Consider the following 16,763-nt stretch of genomic DNA (forward strand, 5'->3'; position numbering starts at 1 on the left):
GTATAAGAACAAATATTTGTAGATTGCTAGCACTTATGCTGGTTTACTAAGTTAGTGGTTATAAAGTCTTTTCCACTAACCATGCATTCGCAAGCACTGAGAAGTTAGCTGGGTTTCTAGTACCAGAGAGAACTTCCCCTTTATTGAGTGGGCCTTAAGTCCGATTAGACAGCTGACGGTTGTCACTAACGTATGTCTGTCATCCTTCAGGTTCTGGGCTGGTAGTGACCCAAGAGTCAAAGTTCTCCTAACAGAAACCCTGATACCAGACATGAGAAGTCCTCTTTTGAGTAGTTATCCAAAACTGTCAAGAGAACCCCTGAACACAGCCTATTCCTGCTGCCCTTGGCCACCTCCCAGAGATGGAAGAGTTGTCCCTATTGCTGAAGATACCACGCACTTCAGACAGGGCCCAGATGCTCCTGAGGTGGACTGACCTGAGAGCCTCCTCCCTGAGGAGGAGCTTCCATGGTATCAGGAAGGACCATGCGTGCTTCCAGAGAGAGGATGCGACTAATATCCACCAGCTCTCATGCCTATCAAACACATCATTCAGCAGCAAGGCTTGTGTTTTTAAGACAGTCTTTCACTAGGACCCAGGGCTACCCAACGAGTACCAAGGAGCCACCTGTCTCAGCCTCCCTAGAGCTGGGATTGCACATGTTTACCACCATGTCCTGCTTTCCATACGGGGGCTGGAAATCAAACTTGGGTCTTCATTCTTACGGAGACTTACTGCCTGGGCTATCTGTACAAAGAATGGCAAACCTTCTCCAAAACATATACAATGGATACAGTTATCAAAAACAACCACCTTAATATCCTGTACATTGACCAGGGCCATACAACAAATGTGAAAAGAATACCTTCAAGAGAAATGATTGAACGTCGCTGAGATTGGTAGAAGTCTCTGGTGTTGTCCCCCTGGCTCTAGCACATGGCAATGCTGTAGGGAAGAGTAAGTCATCAGTTGTCCACACAACCAAGCAAGCAAACAAACAAAAAGCCAACCTATATCCAGGAACAGTGACAAAAATAATAGAGATTTCAGTGCCAAACAGTCAGGGAAACCCTTGTAACTAGCCTACGATTCCATATAGCCTAAGACTAGAGAAATTAAACAGTGTGGTCGGCGGGCATCAGTTATGCAGGCCCTACACGCTCCTGAATTTTCCTGGTAGGTCTGAAGACCACCTGTATGTACATGGTTGTACCCAAGCTCAGAAGAGACCAGACTATGGCTTGTGTAACTCTGAAGCTCACTGAACATACAGCTTTATGATACAGGGTAGGAATGGTAACTTCCTGCACACTGAATGAGTTTCAGCCGGAAGCAAATCAACGAAAAATGGGACACAGCTTTATTAAATCATTATGCTGAAGTGCAGGTCTGGTCGGTTACATGCTGGCTACTGGGCTATACCAATCCAGGGTATGATAGGAATGGCTTACGACAGCAATGCGAGCTCTGTCAATATAAAGACTGAGCACACACAGAAGCTGCTGCTTGTATTTAGACAGCCAGCCTCTCACTGAGTCCAGGTAAATCATTACCCAATGAATAAAAGAAGCTCGGCAACAACCACAGTTAAAGGTGTGAGAACACCATGCTATGTTATCATGAGCTCTCTAAAGGTTCAAGCTTCAAGAAAAACATCACGAGATTTACAAAAGAAGCACTCAAATATAGGAGAGAAAGAAGAGCTAGCAGAGACAACCTCTGAAGGGCCTCAGATATTGGAGACAGTGACAAAGACTAAAACAAAGGAAACAAGGTTGACAAAAATTAAAGGAAATGACAATAGTATCCCACCAAACTGAGAATATTAACAAAAGTATAGAAATTGATTTTTAAAACCGAATACAGGTTTTATTATTACAAGAGATTCTGTGATTTAAAATACTCCTACAGTTAAAATCTAAGGCCCATTTGGGTCTGGCCTAGGTCGTCTGCATACATGTAATGATTCTGAGGCTTCATGTCCGTGTGGGACTCCTAAGAATGGGAGTGGGTGTCTCTGGCTCTCTTGCCTGTTTTTTGGACCTTTTCCCTCCTACTGGGTTGTCTCATGCAACCTAGATAAGAGGTTTTGTGCCTAGGCTTACTATGTTTTGTTATGCCATATTTGGTCGATATCCCTGGGAAGTTCTTTTTTGAAGGGAAATGGAAGAGGAATGGGAGACCAGGATGGGGGTGACGCAGGACTGGAAGGAAGGGGTGGGGGGCACTGTGTTTGGGATGTAATATATGAGAGAATTTTTTTTAAAAATCCAAGGTATTTTTCTAGGGACAGATTCTACAAGTCATGTAAAAAAGAAAAATAACTTCAACTCTCCCAGAAAACAGGCAAAGGAAATGCTTTCAAGTTACTCTGTGACAGTGTTAATGTGTACCCAAACCAAAGACACACACACACACACACACACACACACACACACACACACACACATATAACTTCAGAGGAAGTGACTGACTGACTATAAGGAAAAACACAAACACCTTGTATTTGAATTTCCTTATAAAAATAGAACCTTTAGCAGAATATTAGCAAGGTAGAACATTTAAAGAATAAAAAGATTTAACCAACTGTGGTGGTTTGAATGCTCTTGGCCCTGGGAATGGCACTATTAGGTGGTGAGGCCTTGTTGGAGGAAGTGTGTTATTGTGGGTGTGGGCTTTGAGACCCTCCTCCTGGCTGCCTTGGACACAGTCTTCTCCTGGCTGCCTTCTGATCAAGATGCAGAACTCTCAGCTCCTCCTTTAGCATCATGCTTCCTGCCCTGATGGTGATGGACTGAACTTCTGACGCTGTAAACCAGCCCCAGTGAAATCTTGTCCTAAGAGTTGCCTTGGTCATGGTGTCTGTGCACAGCAGTAAACCCTGACTGAGACACCAAATGGAGTGTATCCCATGAGCCCCAGGCTGCTTTAGTATCAGAACGTTACAGCACAATACACCATTTAATAAAACAGACTTTAAAATGCACACCATCGTGTGGGCAGACTTAGAAAGCACTGCCTCCAAAGTTCAACATAAATTTAGGATTAAAAATAAAACTGAAGAGATGACTCAGGGACTTAAGAGGACCAGGTGCGCTCTTCCAAAAGACCAGAGTCTGAGTCCAAGTAGCCACGTGACTGCTCGAAACCACTTGTAACTCCAGATCCAGGGGATTCAATGCTCTGCTCTTCTGCCCTTTGAGGGTACCAGGCACTCCCTTGGTACACAAAGATAACTGCACACCAACACACAGCACACATGTAAAATGTGACTTTTCAAATGTTAGGGGAAGGAGAAAATCCTACCTTTTCCAGAAGGCAGAAGGCCCTTGTGGTCCTCAACCTTGTGATGGTTGGGAGTCTATGACAGCGGCCAAGTAGGAAAGTTGATTTCATGTTGGAGGAAAGAAAAACACACACCCATGTGCGCACACATGCCCACACAATGGTAAAACACTACATTTTTCTCCTTGTCAGACTGGGCCTAATGCAGCAAGGCCAACTTTTGCCACTTCCATATGCTTCGTTCCAGGCAGTTTAGGGAAGACAAAAAAAAAAAGTGTTGTGATGAGAAACTTTAAAAAAAAAATCATCATAGATTTATGACCTTGTATGTGAAACCGAAGGAATGATTGTACATGAGTACACATGTGCATGAACATACACACATATGAAACTACCACAACATTAAAGGATCAATAAAGTTGCAGAATAAAACTTTACCATACCAAAGTCAATAGTATTTCTATATATTATCAATGAATAATCCAAAATTGAAACTATAAATGTTTTCCAATGAAAAATGTGGCAAATCCAAACCACCATAGACAACATGTATTCTATAATAGCCAGGCTTCACAGGCTTGCTAAATGAACCCACAGAGAGAGAGAGCGACATAGTCAACTCTTACAAGTTGACCTCTAACCTTCATAGGTGGGCCATGGCATGCATGTATGCATGCACATATATAACAAATAAACATTAAAAAGCAGTTATGTATCTCAATGCAAAATACTTACCACAAGCGCAAGGACCCAGAGCCTTCTACAAAACTCAGTCACAGAAAAATACTGAAAAGGACTTGGGGGCAGGGTATAGCTCAGTGCTAGAGCACTCCCCTACCTCGCAGGAGACCCCACATCCCATCCCCAGTGCCACGGGAGTGGATGAAGTGCACGGCAAACTTCACGCAGAGAAATTGTGCCTGATTTGTTTTTTGCCATATTAAATTTTTAGTAATGAGTACATATGGCTTTTATAGTCAGGAAACACAGGGTTAACATTAAACTCTGGGTTCATTCAGAGTATCACATGCATTGACTGCTTAGTGGCCAAAGCTTGGCTTTGGGGTTGCCAACCAGAGTTTGAATGCCTGGAGTACTTTCTAGCATTAGACCTAGGAGACATGGCCTCACTCCACACCCTCCATCTCCATATCTGTCCCAGTGACACTGTCCGAGGAATGTTAGGAAGGTGAGTGGATGCTGTACAAACTCACTCGTAAAGTGACACTCGGCTCAGAATTTACTGTGTGGTCCTTCACAACGTTGTGATTGCTCTGTTAAGGAAGTCTTGTTTTCCTATGAGGAAATGATTTTTTTTCCTTGGCTGTCACTTCCTTCCTGTGACTTCTTTAAGCCACCAAAGTAGAAAACACACCAGCCAGAGCGGGTTGGGTGAAGAAAACAGACTATCAGTGTAACTCTCATCCTCAGAGCTGCTCTGAGCCTGAGTCCTTTGATCTCTGCATAGATCTGCTCCATGGACGCCCAGGAGCCAGGTGCCGTCCAGGGAAAACTACCAGAGGCATAGCTTTTACCAGAGCTGTTGCAAGCAGGGAGCTAGCAACATCCCTTGACCCTAAACGCTTGTGAGGCTTTGCAACCAAAGGACTGGCTGAAGCAGAAGTGTGCTGGGCTGGGCCCTGGAAGAGCTGATCGTATGATGAGTCTTAATTTAGCACCATGTGACCATCTCCTACATGTGATTAGCCTGCCTGAGTCATCAGATTCAGAGGTCAGAGGTCAGTGAAGGACAACATGGTTAACGTCCTCTAGTCACCTCTAGCTCTCTGACGTCACTGCCCAGTCTTTTCACAGAACAAAGCGGCCCTGCAGGCTACCCAAACCTCAGTGGCAACCCGGACACCATCGCAAGCTTGCTAATCTTATATTTGCAGTTAAATGTGAGAAGCAGTAGATGTGTGTAAATAAGAGACTCTGATATTTATCTCACACAAAAAAGAAAAATTTCCAAATATAATAAGACCTTTGAGACTTAGAATGAAAGTTCTATCAGCGGGGCAAAGAGTGATGGAAAATTTAAAGCAGCACTCTAGCCTATAGAAAAATAAACCTTGACTTGAGGTTTACTAACAAAATAAATGTCTGTTAATGCTTTAAGTAGAATTAGACTATAAAATCAGTGTCACAGGTAGCACTAAGCTCTGAAGCAAATACATCAAGAATATAATCATTTATGTTTGCTTAGCTCCAGCTCATTATGATAATCACTTGAAAATGTACAACATATCTTTGTACTTACTAGATAAATTGACTGACTTCATTTTTAGTATAATTTTAAGAACCAGTTTTATTTTAAGGGTACATTATCTATTATTGTGAGGTGTGGCGGTCAAAAGGCAACTCTCAGGAGATAGTTTTCTCCTTCTATCACAGGTTCAAAGTTCCTGTCTTCAGGGTTGAGGGATAAATGCTTTCTTCCTAGTGAGGAATCTCACAGGCACCTGTACATACAAGTTCTATACATACAAGTAACATATAGGCCAGCCAAGAAGATTATATATATTCACAAATATAATTAATACATATGCATGTAATAACACTTAATGAAAATGTCATGAATTTGAAAGAAAGCAAGTCTGGCATATTAGAGGGTTTGGAGGAAGGAAAGAGAGAGGGAAGTGAAGTAATTAGAATCTCAATTAAAAGTAATCGGATTTACTTAGCTCTTAAATCTATTTTGTATTTTCTTTATGTAAATGTTTGCTACCATTTCTATAAAATTGATAAGTAACATTTAAAACTCTATGTTTCAAACATTCTTCCAACTATTTTTATAAAATAGGGTTTCAGGCGTGGTGTGGTCTCAGCTCTTGGGAGGCAGAGGCAAGTGGATCTCTGTGTATTCAAGGTCAACCTGTTCTACACACAGAGTTCCTGGCTAGCCAGGGCCACAGAGCTAGACCCTGTGTGGTGGTTTGAATATGCTTGGCCCAGGGAGTGGCACTATTAGGAGGTGTTGCCTTGTTGGAGGAAGTGTGTCACTGTTGAGGGGGACTTTAACATCCTCCTTCTAGCCATATGGGAACCAGTCTTCTGTTTGCTTTTGGAACAAATGTAGAACTCTCAGTTCCTCCAGTGCCATGACTGCCATGCTTCCAGCCTTGATGGTAACAGACTAAACGTCAGGACCAGTAAGCTAACCCCAATCACATGTTATCTTTCGTAAGAGCTGCCTTGGTCATGGTGTCTGTTCTCAACAGTAAAACCCTAAGACACCCTGTCTCAAGAAAAGGGAAGAGATTCATATAATCCTAGGCTGGCTTCAAACTTGCAATGTAGCTGAGGATAACCTTGAAAATTTGGTCCTCCTGCCCTCAAAGTGCTAGGGTTACAGCTGAGCTTCACTATGCCAGATTTTATACAACCCTGGGAATTGAACCAGGTCTTCCTGCAGGCCGGAGAAGTATTCTCTCAGCTAAAGTACAGTCCCGACTTGTCCAACTTGTAGTATTATTATGGCATTGCTTTGGATCAATCTTACTTACATTGATATGATAAATGAGGTTTAAATTTCAAATAACACAAACATCAGGCTGAGTCTCGACTAGAGGCCGGATCACTTACCCCAGTTGGTCATCCTCAGGGGGAGTGATAACCGACTTAGCTATGAGGACCTGGTAAATCGGAATGCTATTCAATTCCAGGATGGGGATAGCCTCATTGTGAAGGTAAGTGACAAGCCTGTGTCCACTCCCCAGAGTAACGCACAAGAAGTGTCAGTCAGGACTCACTCTGAGTTAGAATTACAGTGTGAAAGTTAGACAGAGGAAAGACAGAGACCGTTTTATGAAAGTAAAAGACAAATGGAGAGAGATAACTCTTCTCCAGGACAGACTGGGTGTCTCCAGCGGCGGAAAGTTCTGTCACAGATGGGGAGCCGTGCACACTGAGGAGCATCGTCAACCTTACCGTGTGTGCATGCTGCCCAGCTCCTCACTTCCAGATGACAGGCAGCCCTCTGGATCGCTTTTGAAAGAAGACAGATAAAACAATCAAGTAATAAAGGCAATTATGGACATTGAACTGCCTGAGGACCCAGCTATACCTCTCTTGGGCATATACCCAAAAGATGCCCCAACATATAAAAGAGACACGTGCTCCACTATGTTCATCGCAGCCTTATTTATAATAGCCAGAAGCTGGAAAGAACCCAGATGCCCTTCAACAGAGGAATGGATACAGAAAATGTGGTACATCTACACAATGGAATATTACTCAGCTATCAAAAATGAGTTTATGAAATTCGTAGGCAAATGGTTGGAACTGGAAAATATCATCCTGAGTGAGCTAACCCAATCACAGAAAGACATACATGGTATGCACTCACTGATAAGTGGCTATTAGCCCAAATGCTTGAATTACTCTAGATGCCTAGAACAAACGAAACTCAAGACGGATGATCAAAATGTGAATGCTTCACTCCTTCTTTAAAAGGGGAACAAGAATACCCTTGGCAGGGAAGAGAGAGGCAAAGATTAAAACAGAGACAGAAGGAACACCCATTCAGAGCCTGCCCCACATGTGGCCCATACATATACAGCCATCCAATTAGACAAGATGGATGAAGCAAAGAAGTGCAGACCGACAGGAGCCGGATGTAGATCACTCCTGAGAGACACAGCCAGAATACAGCAAACACAGAGGCGAATGCCAGCAGCAAACCACTGAACTGAGAACAGGACCCCCGTTGAAGGAATCAGAGAAAGAACTGGAAGAGCTTGAAGGGGCTCGAGACCCCATATGTTCAACAATGCCAAGCAACCAGAGCTTCCAGGGACTAAGCCACTACCTAAAGACTATACATGGACTGACCCTGGACTCTGACCTCATAGGTAGCAATGAATATCCTAGTAAGAGCACCAGTGGAAGGGGAAGCCCTGGGTCCTGCTAAGACTGAACCCCCAGTGAACGTGATTGTTGGGGGGAGGGTGGCAATGGGGGGAGGATGGGGAGGGGAACACCCATAAGGAAGGGGAGGGAGGAAGGGGATTTTTGCCCAGAAACTGGGAAAGGGAATAACACTTGAAATGTATATAAGAAATACTCAAGTTAATAATAATAAAAAAAAGAATTTCATAAAAATATTAAAAAAAATAAAGGCAATTTAATTCTAAGAGCCCAGGCAGGAGAGCCTGCTCTTGGCACTCCACCATGTTTTTGTATAATGTGATTTTCTGCAGCATCCCTTAGGTTTATGCTGGGGTGACCTTGCTTGGAGTTGGCTGTCTCAGGTTTCCTTTGTAACACATTGACAAACTGATTCTTGGGACACCTTGTGAGTCTGCAAGTCATGACCATTTATTTGGTTCTGAACAACTTTACTCCATAAGTGTTTGAAAGGTCAATAAACTTGAGGAAACACCTTCAGAAAAGCAGCTCTGCATTACATTACATTTTAAGCCCCTTTATAGAACTTGTATCTTTGTTTTGAAGGGACTTTGAATAATGCTTTGTCCCATTTACAAAAGCAGTTAACTAGGCAACTTTTCATGTGTTAAGTACACTGCGTATTTAACGCTGCGGCTCAGTGTTGCTCAACAACATTCTGAGAAATGTACGGCTAGCTCATGTTCATGCTTGAATACCAGAGAATGCACTCAGATAGATGGCGTCTCGGCACAACTGAGAACACAATAAACACATGTCTGGTGTAGCTGTGACTTAGTTAAACCACTTTGGCTCCTGGCACGTTGCGCGCACGCTGCACCTGCCCAAGAACTCTCTGGATTCGCTCTCGCACCGGTTAACTTTGATATTCCTTGACTGGCTCAACGACTGACCACTTCTAAATCTCCCTATGATGAGCAACTTTTCTGAGTCAACTTGTTAAGTCAACATTTCATCTCTGCTATCCCAGACCCAATTGGGGGAGTGGCCCCTAGGGCTGCCTTCCCAATTCATCCATGGCTGGTTTGGTTCTTTCCTGCAGCTCTGATGTCTAATCCATGTGCTTCTCTCTCATGGCTGTTCTCCTCCTCTCCTGCTTCAGTTCCTTGCCCGTGCAAACTAAAAGTCCTGCCTTCTTCTCTGCCCAGCCACTGGCTCTAAACAATTCTTTATTATCAATAGAAGGCAGCTGTGGGTAGGACTCTCAGGTCTGGAAGCGGCTTTGGGAAGCAGAATTAAGACAACATTAGAACCAATTCCCAATGGTCTGGTGTCAGTGTGCCACAGCACTCTTTTTATTTATATGTAGGATCTTCCAAAATAATGACGACGTACAGTAGACATGCACCAGTAGATGACATTTACCATAGTCAAGTATGGTGCACACCACACACAGTTGCATGTGCTGTACTTTCACATAGCTGGCAGCACCATGGGCTTGGTACAGCAGAGCCATCACGAATTAGTCAGGAATGCACTGCATTGTCATGCGGCAATGGCTGTGAAACTACTAAGTAGTAGGAAGCCGTCAGTTGCACTATAATCACAAGGAAGACGGTGACGGGCTAGCGTCCTGTGCACGGCGCACAGCTCTACGGTCTTCACAGGTTCTTTGGATGTGTACTGGGGATGTCCAAATTTTCCCATTTTATTTTGCAAAAATTCATACCAACAGAAAACCAAACCAGTACATTGTTCACCCCTCTTAGATTTTGAGTATTTCCTGACATTTACTTCCTTTTCACTAATTCTCCTGAGCTATCTGAAGATGAATTACAGGTGTCACAGCACTCAATCTTGGGTGTGTCTACACACACCTCTCGAAGACCCGGCTTTCACTTAGAAGCCACAATGTCAGCATTTCTCTGGAGAAAGCCAGCATGGAGCAAGAAGTGGCTGATCGCTCATATTCAAGTTATCTAGTTATCTCCCAAATGTCTTTCAGGTGTTTACTTCAAGGAACCAATCAAATCAGGCATTGCATTTAGCGTTTTATTTCTTGAGGGTCCTTTTATCTAGAACAGTAGCCTCCTTGTATTTGCTTTGACAATGTAACTAATTTTAAATATTTTTAAATATTTACATTATTCCAAATAATGCCTGGGTTAGCCAGGTGGTGGTGTCGCACGCCTTTGATCCCGGCACTCAGAAGGAAGAGACAGGTGGATATCTGAGTTGGAGGCCAGCCTGGGCTAGAGAGTGAGTTCCAGGACAGCCAGGGATATATAGAGAAATCCCGCCTAGAAAGGAAGGGGGCAGGGTGGGGGGGAGTGTCTGGGCTAATCCTGTTCCTACGTGATTATATTCATTAAGCATATTTTGACAAGCATAAAAGTGTGTATTGCTAGTAGTGCTCTTGACATAACAAAGGAAAATATTAGTGTTACATTATTGCTAATATTAGCTGTGGCATCATGGCTTTGATGGCATCCACTTATATTTATTCTAATAAAATACATTTTCTTTATGTTAAAATAGTTTTGGATTTACTTATTTTACTTATACGAATGTTTTGCTTGTATGTCTGTCCGTGCTCCATATGCCTGGTAGCTGCCGAGGTGTTCTGACCAGTTATGGAAGATAGAAAGCCACCATGTGGGTGACAAAAATTTAACCTGGGTCTTCTGCAAGAAGTGGTCTTACCTGCTGAGCCATCTCTCTAGTTTCTATTTTTCTCTGATCTCAGCTGTGGTGAGAGAATATGTGTATTTGGTTTTCCAGTAGCTTTGTATCCAGTAGTAAGCAGGTCAGAACCATGATTACAATGGACAGTTACAAAATGTTACCTTCTTTAGCATCACTGTCTCAGAAGTGCACCCACTCGTCCCATGGATTGGGATTTTTAAAATCCATTAATATCACTGTACTGTTGCACACTGAAATTTTCCCAAACTTGAAAAACTGGAGTTCATCTGTCTCTGTGAAATACCCTATTTCAAATTAAGTAGAATTTTAGATTTGTAGATTTCTAATAGAAGTCACTCGTTTGAGGACTTTCCATAGCAAACCATTTTAGTATAAAATTTATTTTTTAACAGTCTCTAAAGATCATGGATTTCAAATTTTCAAAAACCATTCCATGTACAGTATTTGAAAGCAGAGTCATCCTGGTGGCTCAGCCCCAGGAATCTTCCTGACAGAGTCAGGCCTCCGGGGAGACTCTGAATTCAGTCCACAGATAGGCTTCTAGCCTGTGGATTTGCATCCTTTGCAACAGTGCTCGAGGTCTTTTCTGGATCTTTATCATTCTGGAGAAGCCGACTCGGCTGTGCTGGACCCGGAGACTGATCAAGAGTGGGTATGGAACGTCAGCAAGCAGAGTAAGGGAGCCCGTCAGCTCTGCCCTGGACAGCCTGGTATACAGTCGGCTCTGCCCTGAACACACTGGCATACACATTTTCTTTCCTGCTAGATATGAACTCCAATGCCCTTGGCTTCTGGCCTTTACTTCTGCTATACTGCCCAGTCATTTGTTTGTTTCATAATTGTTTAGTACTGTGTACTAAATAGGATGAATAGATTAGTAGTTGGTAAAACATGCAGTTGAAAAAGACATGGCCAGTTAACTAACATTTACATCTCAGCCAAGTATGCATCATGGCTCCCACTTACCCTGCATGTGAGTTCAAGGTCAGTCTAGCTAACACAGTGAGGCTTAGTCTCAAAAGGGAAGAAGGAGGAAGAGGAGGAGGAAAAAGAAAGGTGGAAGAAACAGGGAAACATGTTAAGAAGTCCATAGGTTAATATTCATGACTCACAGACCACACTTTATAGATGGCTCAGCCTGGCTGTTTCAGATAACATCTTGGCTAAGTGCTAAGACTTGAGCATAGAGCCCTTTAAATACCCATAGTGTAGGGGCTGCATCTGTCTGTGCACCTAAGTGTGCTGCCCGTCTGTGGTGGCCAGAGCTGTTAGGTCCCTTGGAGCTGGAGTCACAGGCAGTAACAGCTTCCTGATGTGGGTCATGGGAACCAAACTCCTAAATTTAGGTCCTCTGCGAGAGTAGCACACACTCTTGACTGCCAAACCATCTCTCTGGATCCTAAATCGATTCTTTTGCTAGAGGGGATGATGTTAAGTATATCAATGTATTTGGAACCGCATAAGTGTTTGGTGCTTGGGTAAAATTACTTGCTGTAAACTAATTGCAAAAGGTATTATTTAAAAGTCCTTTCCATCATTGCTAGCATTCACTCTAAAGTACAACCTTCCCTTGAAACCATTTTTCTTGTTGCGGAGAAACACATACTGGGATGTTAAAAATAATAGCATCTTTCATGGTTTACTAAATTGTCTATCAAGATCATCTAAAGACAGGTCACAATACTACCTTGGGCTAACTCTATTAGGGTCCTTCAGAGTAATAGAATCAATAGAATATAAGAAAAGTTATTAGATTGGCGTATACAGTATGGGATAGGTAGAACTATGGTTGTCTACAGGCTAGAGAGGTTGAGAACCTTCTCAGTCCACGAGCTGAAGGTCTCAGCAGTCCAGCTGCTGGTCTTCAGTAATTAGACGGGTAAAACTGGGCTAGAGGCAGAAAGGGGGTGCGTCAAAGCAGGCAAGCAAGACCAGCAGCTTTTCCTCTGATCACTTCTAATCTGGCCCCCTTGCTGGCCCTAGAGGGGTGCCATCATCACATAAGGGAGGGTCTTTCCCCTCCATCAGTTCTTGTAAGAATTATTCTCACAACTGGCTCAGAAGCAAGTCTCTGACAACCAAGTTTAGCCATCACAATCCCAGTATGAAAAATTTGGATACAAATCTGACGCTCACCACTCTTAGAGCCCATGTGATTTGATTACACACGGAACATAAAATTTAGAGCAGGTTTTGGCAACCAGGCAGATCATATTTCTAAAGAGTCATCAGAATCATGGGGGTAGTTCTCCCTAGTTAAACACTTCCATGTTGCCCTGGGCTCACTCTCTCTTGAGAGCTAGTGCTGGCTGCAGCCGTCCTTCACCCTTGCTCCCTGGGTTCTGTCAGTAATCACAGGGTGGAAAAAAAAAAACACTTAGATCTGTGAGTGATTTGCAGGGTGCAGAGAGGGCCCTGAAACAACACCCTGTGGGGACGAAATCATCAAGCTGATAGAGGATAGCCTGACTTAAAGTATACTACGTGTTATTTATGTGTCACTATTAACTGCGTTTTCTACTTGGCAAAGATACAGAGACAAAAGTCATTATTACCAGCTGCAAATTTAATCCTGATGAAAAACGTGGATTGGGTGTCGTGAGTCTGTATTTAGTAACTGATGCAATGGGAAATTAAAGATGTAAAGATCAATTTGGAGGTAGACTATTTGCTCATTACATAATGAAGCATAGTGCTACTGTGCTTAGAGCATTTCATCCTAAGCTTCAGAAATGTGCCTAAGGCATCAGGCAAGAAAGGTAGACTCAGGATAGCTAATAGCTGAGGCATACTCCATTTAAGCTACACCCAAGAAGAGCATGAAAGAGAAAAACCACAGGATAGAGTAGCTTTCCCTTGTTTTCCTCAACCTAAAATATACTGAGTAATTAGTACATTTCCATCTCTCAGCTTTATCACTGAAGCTGATTTAGGGTTCACCTCAGCCATATCCTAAATGATAAAGCCACTGAGTTGTGAGATAAAGGAGATTCCACATACTCTCTGTAGATGTCCCAGCACTCTCAGACTGCATTAATTTTCTCACGCTCCTTCTAAGGTTATGTAGTATGAGTTCCTAATTTAAAACTATACGGAAGTATAAAAAAAACAACCTACTTTTATTAAAAAAAATCCGGATTCCCCTGCCCCCCACTCCTAGGCACTAGATTTATGATTTATTTACAACCATGGACTTATAAACAGCATGTCAAGAACTCTTGATTGGTGGTCAGGCTCTAGCACAAGTGAGACAGACAGAAAGACGGTCCTGGTGGCTCTGAGAGGAATCACGGCACCTTGGGTTTTCTGTTGGTTTGCTTTTTAAATTTATTTTTATAGTTGGGCTATACATATCACTAAAAGAGAGTCATTTGGGGGCTGGGGTTTTTCAAACCTTAAAGATGTAATATCATTTAAAAACCTAAAACCCTGCCAAGACAGTAATTAATTAAATTGTTTTAAAAGAGTTACAGGAAATCCACACCAGCACTAGAATTGCAAATGTTCATGGATAGTAACTAAAAGGTAACTAATAAGTGATTCTGCAAACCATAGATTTGGGGCAGGAGGGTGTTCTTAAATTTAACCTTGCAAGCCAGAAGCAACCATCAGGCCAAGCGCCCCTACCAACAGGGTCCCCACGGCCGGATCTAAAGCCAGTCTAAAGCAGCACCTTGCAGCCAGCCTGGGCACCGGCGCTCGCCGCCCCAGACCACTCCACATCCCGACCTAACTCCCGGATCTGCGTTCCAGCGTCCACACCAACGGTCCAGGTGAAGTTTTAGAACGTGGTAATTATCCCCGGTGGCTGACTTTCGCGGAGTCCACTAGGCGGCGGGGCTGTGAACCCAGGGCGGTGGCTGACTCGAAGATGGTCTGCAGACAGATCTCTCAAGAAAAAGTAAGTCGATTTCCCTCCTCCCACGTGAACCTCGCCCACTTCTGCCGCTCCCGGCCGAGCTCACCTCGCCGTGGTCCCAAAGTCCCAAACTCACGTCCTCATTCTGCTGGAACTCACCAAGCATTAGGACCGCGCGGGACCTGCCAAAGCCTTGCGGCCTAGCAGGAGGTGGGCGTGGCCTCTCGGAGAGGGCGGCTCCCGGCAGGGGAGGGAGGCGGACGAGGAGCGCGCGTCACTCTAGCTCTGGACGTTGATTGGCTGGGGTGCGGTGCGCGGAGCCCGCCAGCGTCTCCGCCCAGCCCCTCTGCTCCTCCTCCTCGCCAAGCCGCTCTGCCAGCGCTGGCTCGAGAGGGAACCGCTCAGGCCGTCACCGCCAACCCGGTGCGGACGCGGAGAAGCCGGAAGGAGGACGCGCTTGTCGACTTGCTCCTCCCGCACCGGACTCCCCAGCGGGCACGGAGCCCAGGGGAGGAGCCGCCGCGGGCACGCCCCGCCTCCGGCCGGGACGAAGCTGCCGGCCGGCCACCGCCTCCCTTCCCCGGTCGGCGAGACCCGCCCCCGGCCCGCCCCGGCGGCATGGAGGGGCAACGTTCTTGACGGCCGTGCCGCCGCCCGGGCGCTCGGCTCCTCCCGCCGCCCCCGCTCCCTCGCTCGCATGTCCGCACCGCCTTAGCTGAGGATGCTGAGGATGAAGCTGCCACCGAAGTCCACGCACCCCAGCGAGCCGCCGCCCGACGCGGAGGAGCCCGAGGCGGACGCGCGGCCGGGCGCAAAGGCGCCGCCGCGCCGCCGCCGCGACTGCCGCCCGCCGCCGCCGCCGCCCACGGGCCTGCCACGGGGGCCCCCGCCGCCGCCGCCGTCGCCGCCCCGGGGGCTCGAGCCGCCTGTTGCTAGCGGGCCGACGGCGGGAGCGGGCATGCCGGGCGGCGGCGGGCACGCGGCGGCGCTGCGCGAACAGGAGCGGGTGTATGAGTGGTTCGGGCTGGTGCTGGGCTCGGCGCAGCGCCTGGAGTTCTTGTGCGGGCTGCTGGACCTGTGCAACCCGCTGGAGCTGCGCTTTCTCGGCTCGTGCCTGGAGGACTTGGCGCGCAAGGACTACCACTACCTGCGCGACTCAGAGGCTAAGGCCAACGGCCTCTCGGACCCGGGGTCGCTGGCCGACTTCCGAGAGCCTGCGGTGCGCTCGCGCCTCATCGTTTACCTAGCGCTGCTGGGCTCGGAGAACAGGGAGGCCGCCGGCCGCCTGCACCGCCTCCTGCCCCAGGTGGACGCGGTGCTCAGGAGCCTCCGCGCGACTCGAGTCGAGGGCTCGCGGGGCAGCGTGGAGGACGAGCCGGGTGGCGATGACGAGCAGGACGCGGAGAAGGACGGCCCCGGCCCGGAAGGCGGCGGCTGCGCCAAGCTCGGGACTGGAGGCGGGCTCGGCTTCAGGGCCCAGGAGGAACTGCTGCTGCTCTTCACCATGGCTTCCCTGCACCCGGCTTTCTCCTTCCACCAGCGGGTCACCCTGAGGGAGCACCTGGAGAGGCTCCGCAGCGCACTCCGGGTGGAACCGGAGGACGCGGAGGTGGAGCCGAGCAACTTTGCCGGCTCCAGGGCCCAGGTAAGGTGCGAAGGAGTGCAGTCGCAGCTCCGGCTTCCCCATCGGAGGCTTCGGAATCCAGCTCTGACCCCAGCCTCATGCAGGTGTCTCGGAATAACCACTCCGCGGCTCTCGGCCCGGGGTAGTCATAATTTTCTTGGGCGGCTCAGTTCCAGTCACCCACATGCATATAGAGCCACCCGCCATAACAGAATGATCTAGACTTCTCTAACGTGCACGAGTTGTCACGGAAGACTTGGAGCTTCCTGACCCTAGACCTCGGATGAGGAGTGTCGTGGGACATTTTGGGCTTTGGTATTTGGGCGCTAAGTGCAAGGGGAAAAGCCAAGCGCTTTGGGGGCGGGGGGGCTGTCAACCACGGTCTATCCCTGGATGGCCTGTTTCCTAGTCTCATCTTGTTTAAAACTGCCTTACCCCTT

The 16,763-nt window shown here is 46.3% G+C and overlaps 1 protein-coding gene and 1 long non-coding RNA gene across 41 annotated transcripts in view; one reads left to right on the forward strand and one right to left on the reverse strand.

Annotated features, from left to right (window-relative positions):
* The window catches only part of LOC102550524 (uncharacterized), a 47,049-nt gene extending 32,124 nt beyond the window's left edge, over positions 1-14,925 (reverse strand). For 4 of the 5 annotated variants that reach the window (XR_015635832.1, XR_015635834.1, XR_015635835.1 and 1 more), the window contains exons 1-4: positions 14,514-14,925; positions 7,217-7,273; positions 3,308-3,522; positions 867-946 (exon numbers count right to left, since the gene is read on the reverse strand). This is a non-coding gene — a long non-coding RNA (uncharacterized LOC102550524). The remainder of the gene's footprint in view (positions 1-866; positions 947-3,307; positions 3,523-7,216; positions 7,274-14,513) is intronic. The other variant, XR_015635836.1, reaches the window with a different exon arrangement.
* Positions 14,926-15,038: 113 nt separating this feature from the next.
* The window catches only part of Zcchc2 (zinc finger CCHC-type containing 2), a 74,109-nt gene continuing 72,384 nt past the window's right edge, over positions 15,039-16,763 (forward strand). For 34 of the 36 annotated variants that reach the window (XR_015635186.1, XR_015635165.1, XR_015635166.1 and 31 more), the window contains exon 1: positions 15,315-16,344. Coding sequence is in view for 12 of the 36 variants with exons in the window: in XM_087580560.1 (XP_087436686.1) it covers positions 15,421-16,344 (924 nt within the window). In the remaining 24 variants the exon portion in view is untranslated. 36 annotated transcript variants of the gene reach the window in all.

The sequence above is a fragment of the Rattus norvegicus genome, chromosome 13, assembly GCF_021556685.1.
Source record: "Rattus norvegicus strain SHRSP/BbbUtx chromosome 13, alternate assembly SHRSP_T2T, whole genome shotgun sequence".
In the NCBI taxonomy this organism is placed as follows: domain Eukaryota; kingdom Metazoa; phylum Chordata; class Mammalia; order Rodentia; family Muridae; genus Rattus; species Rattus norvegicus.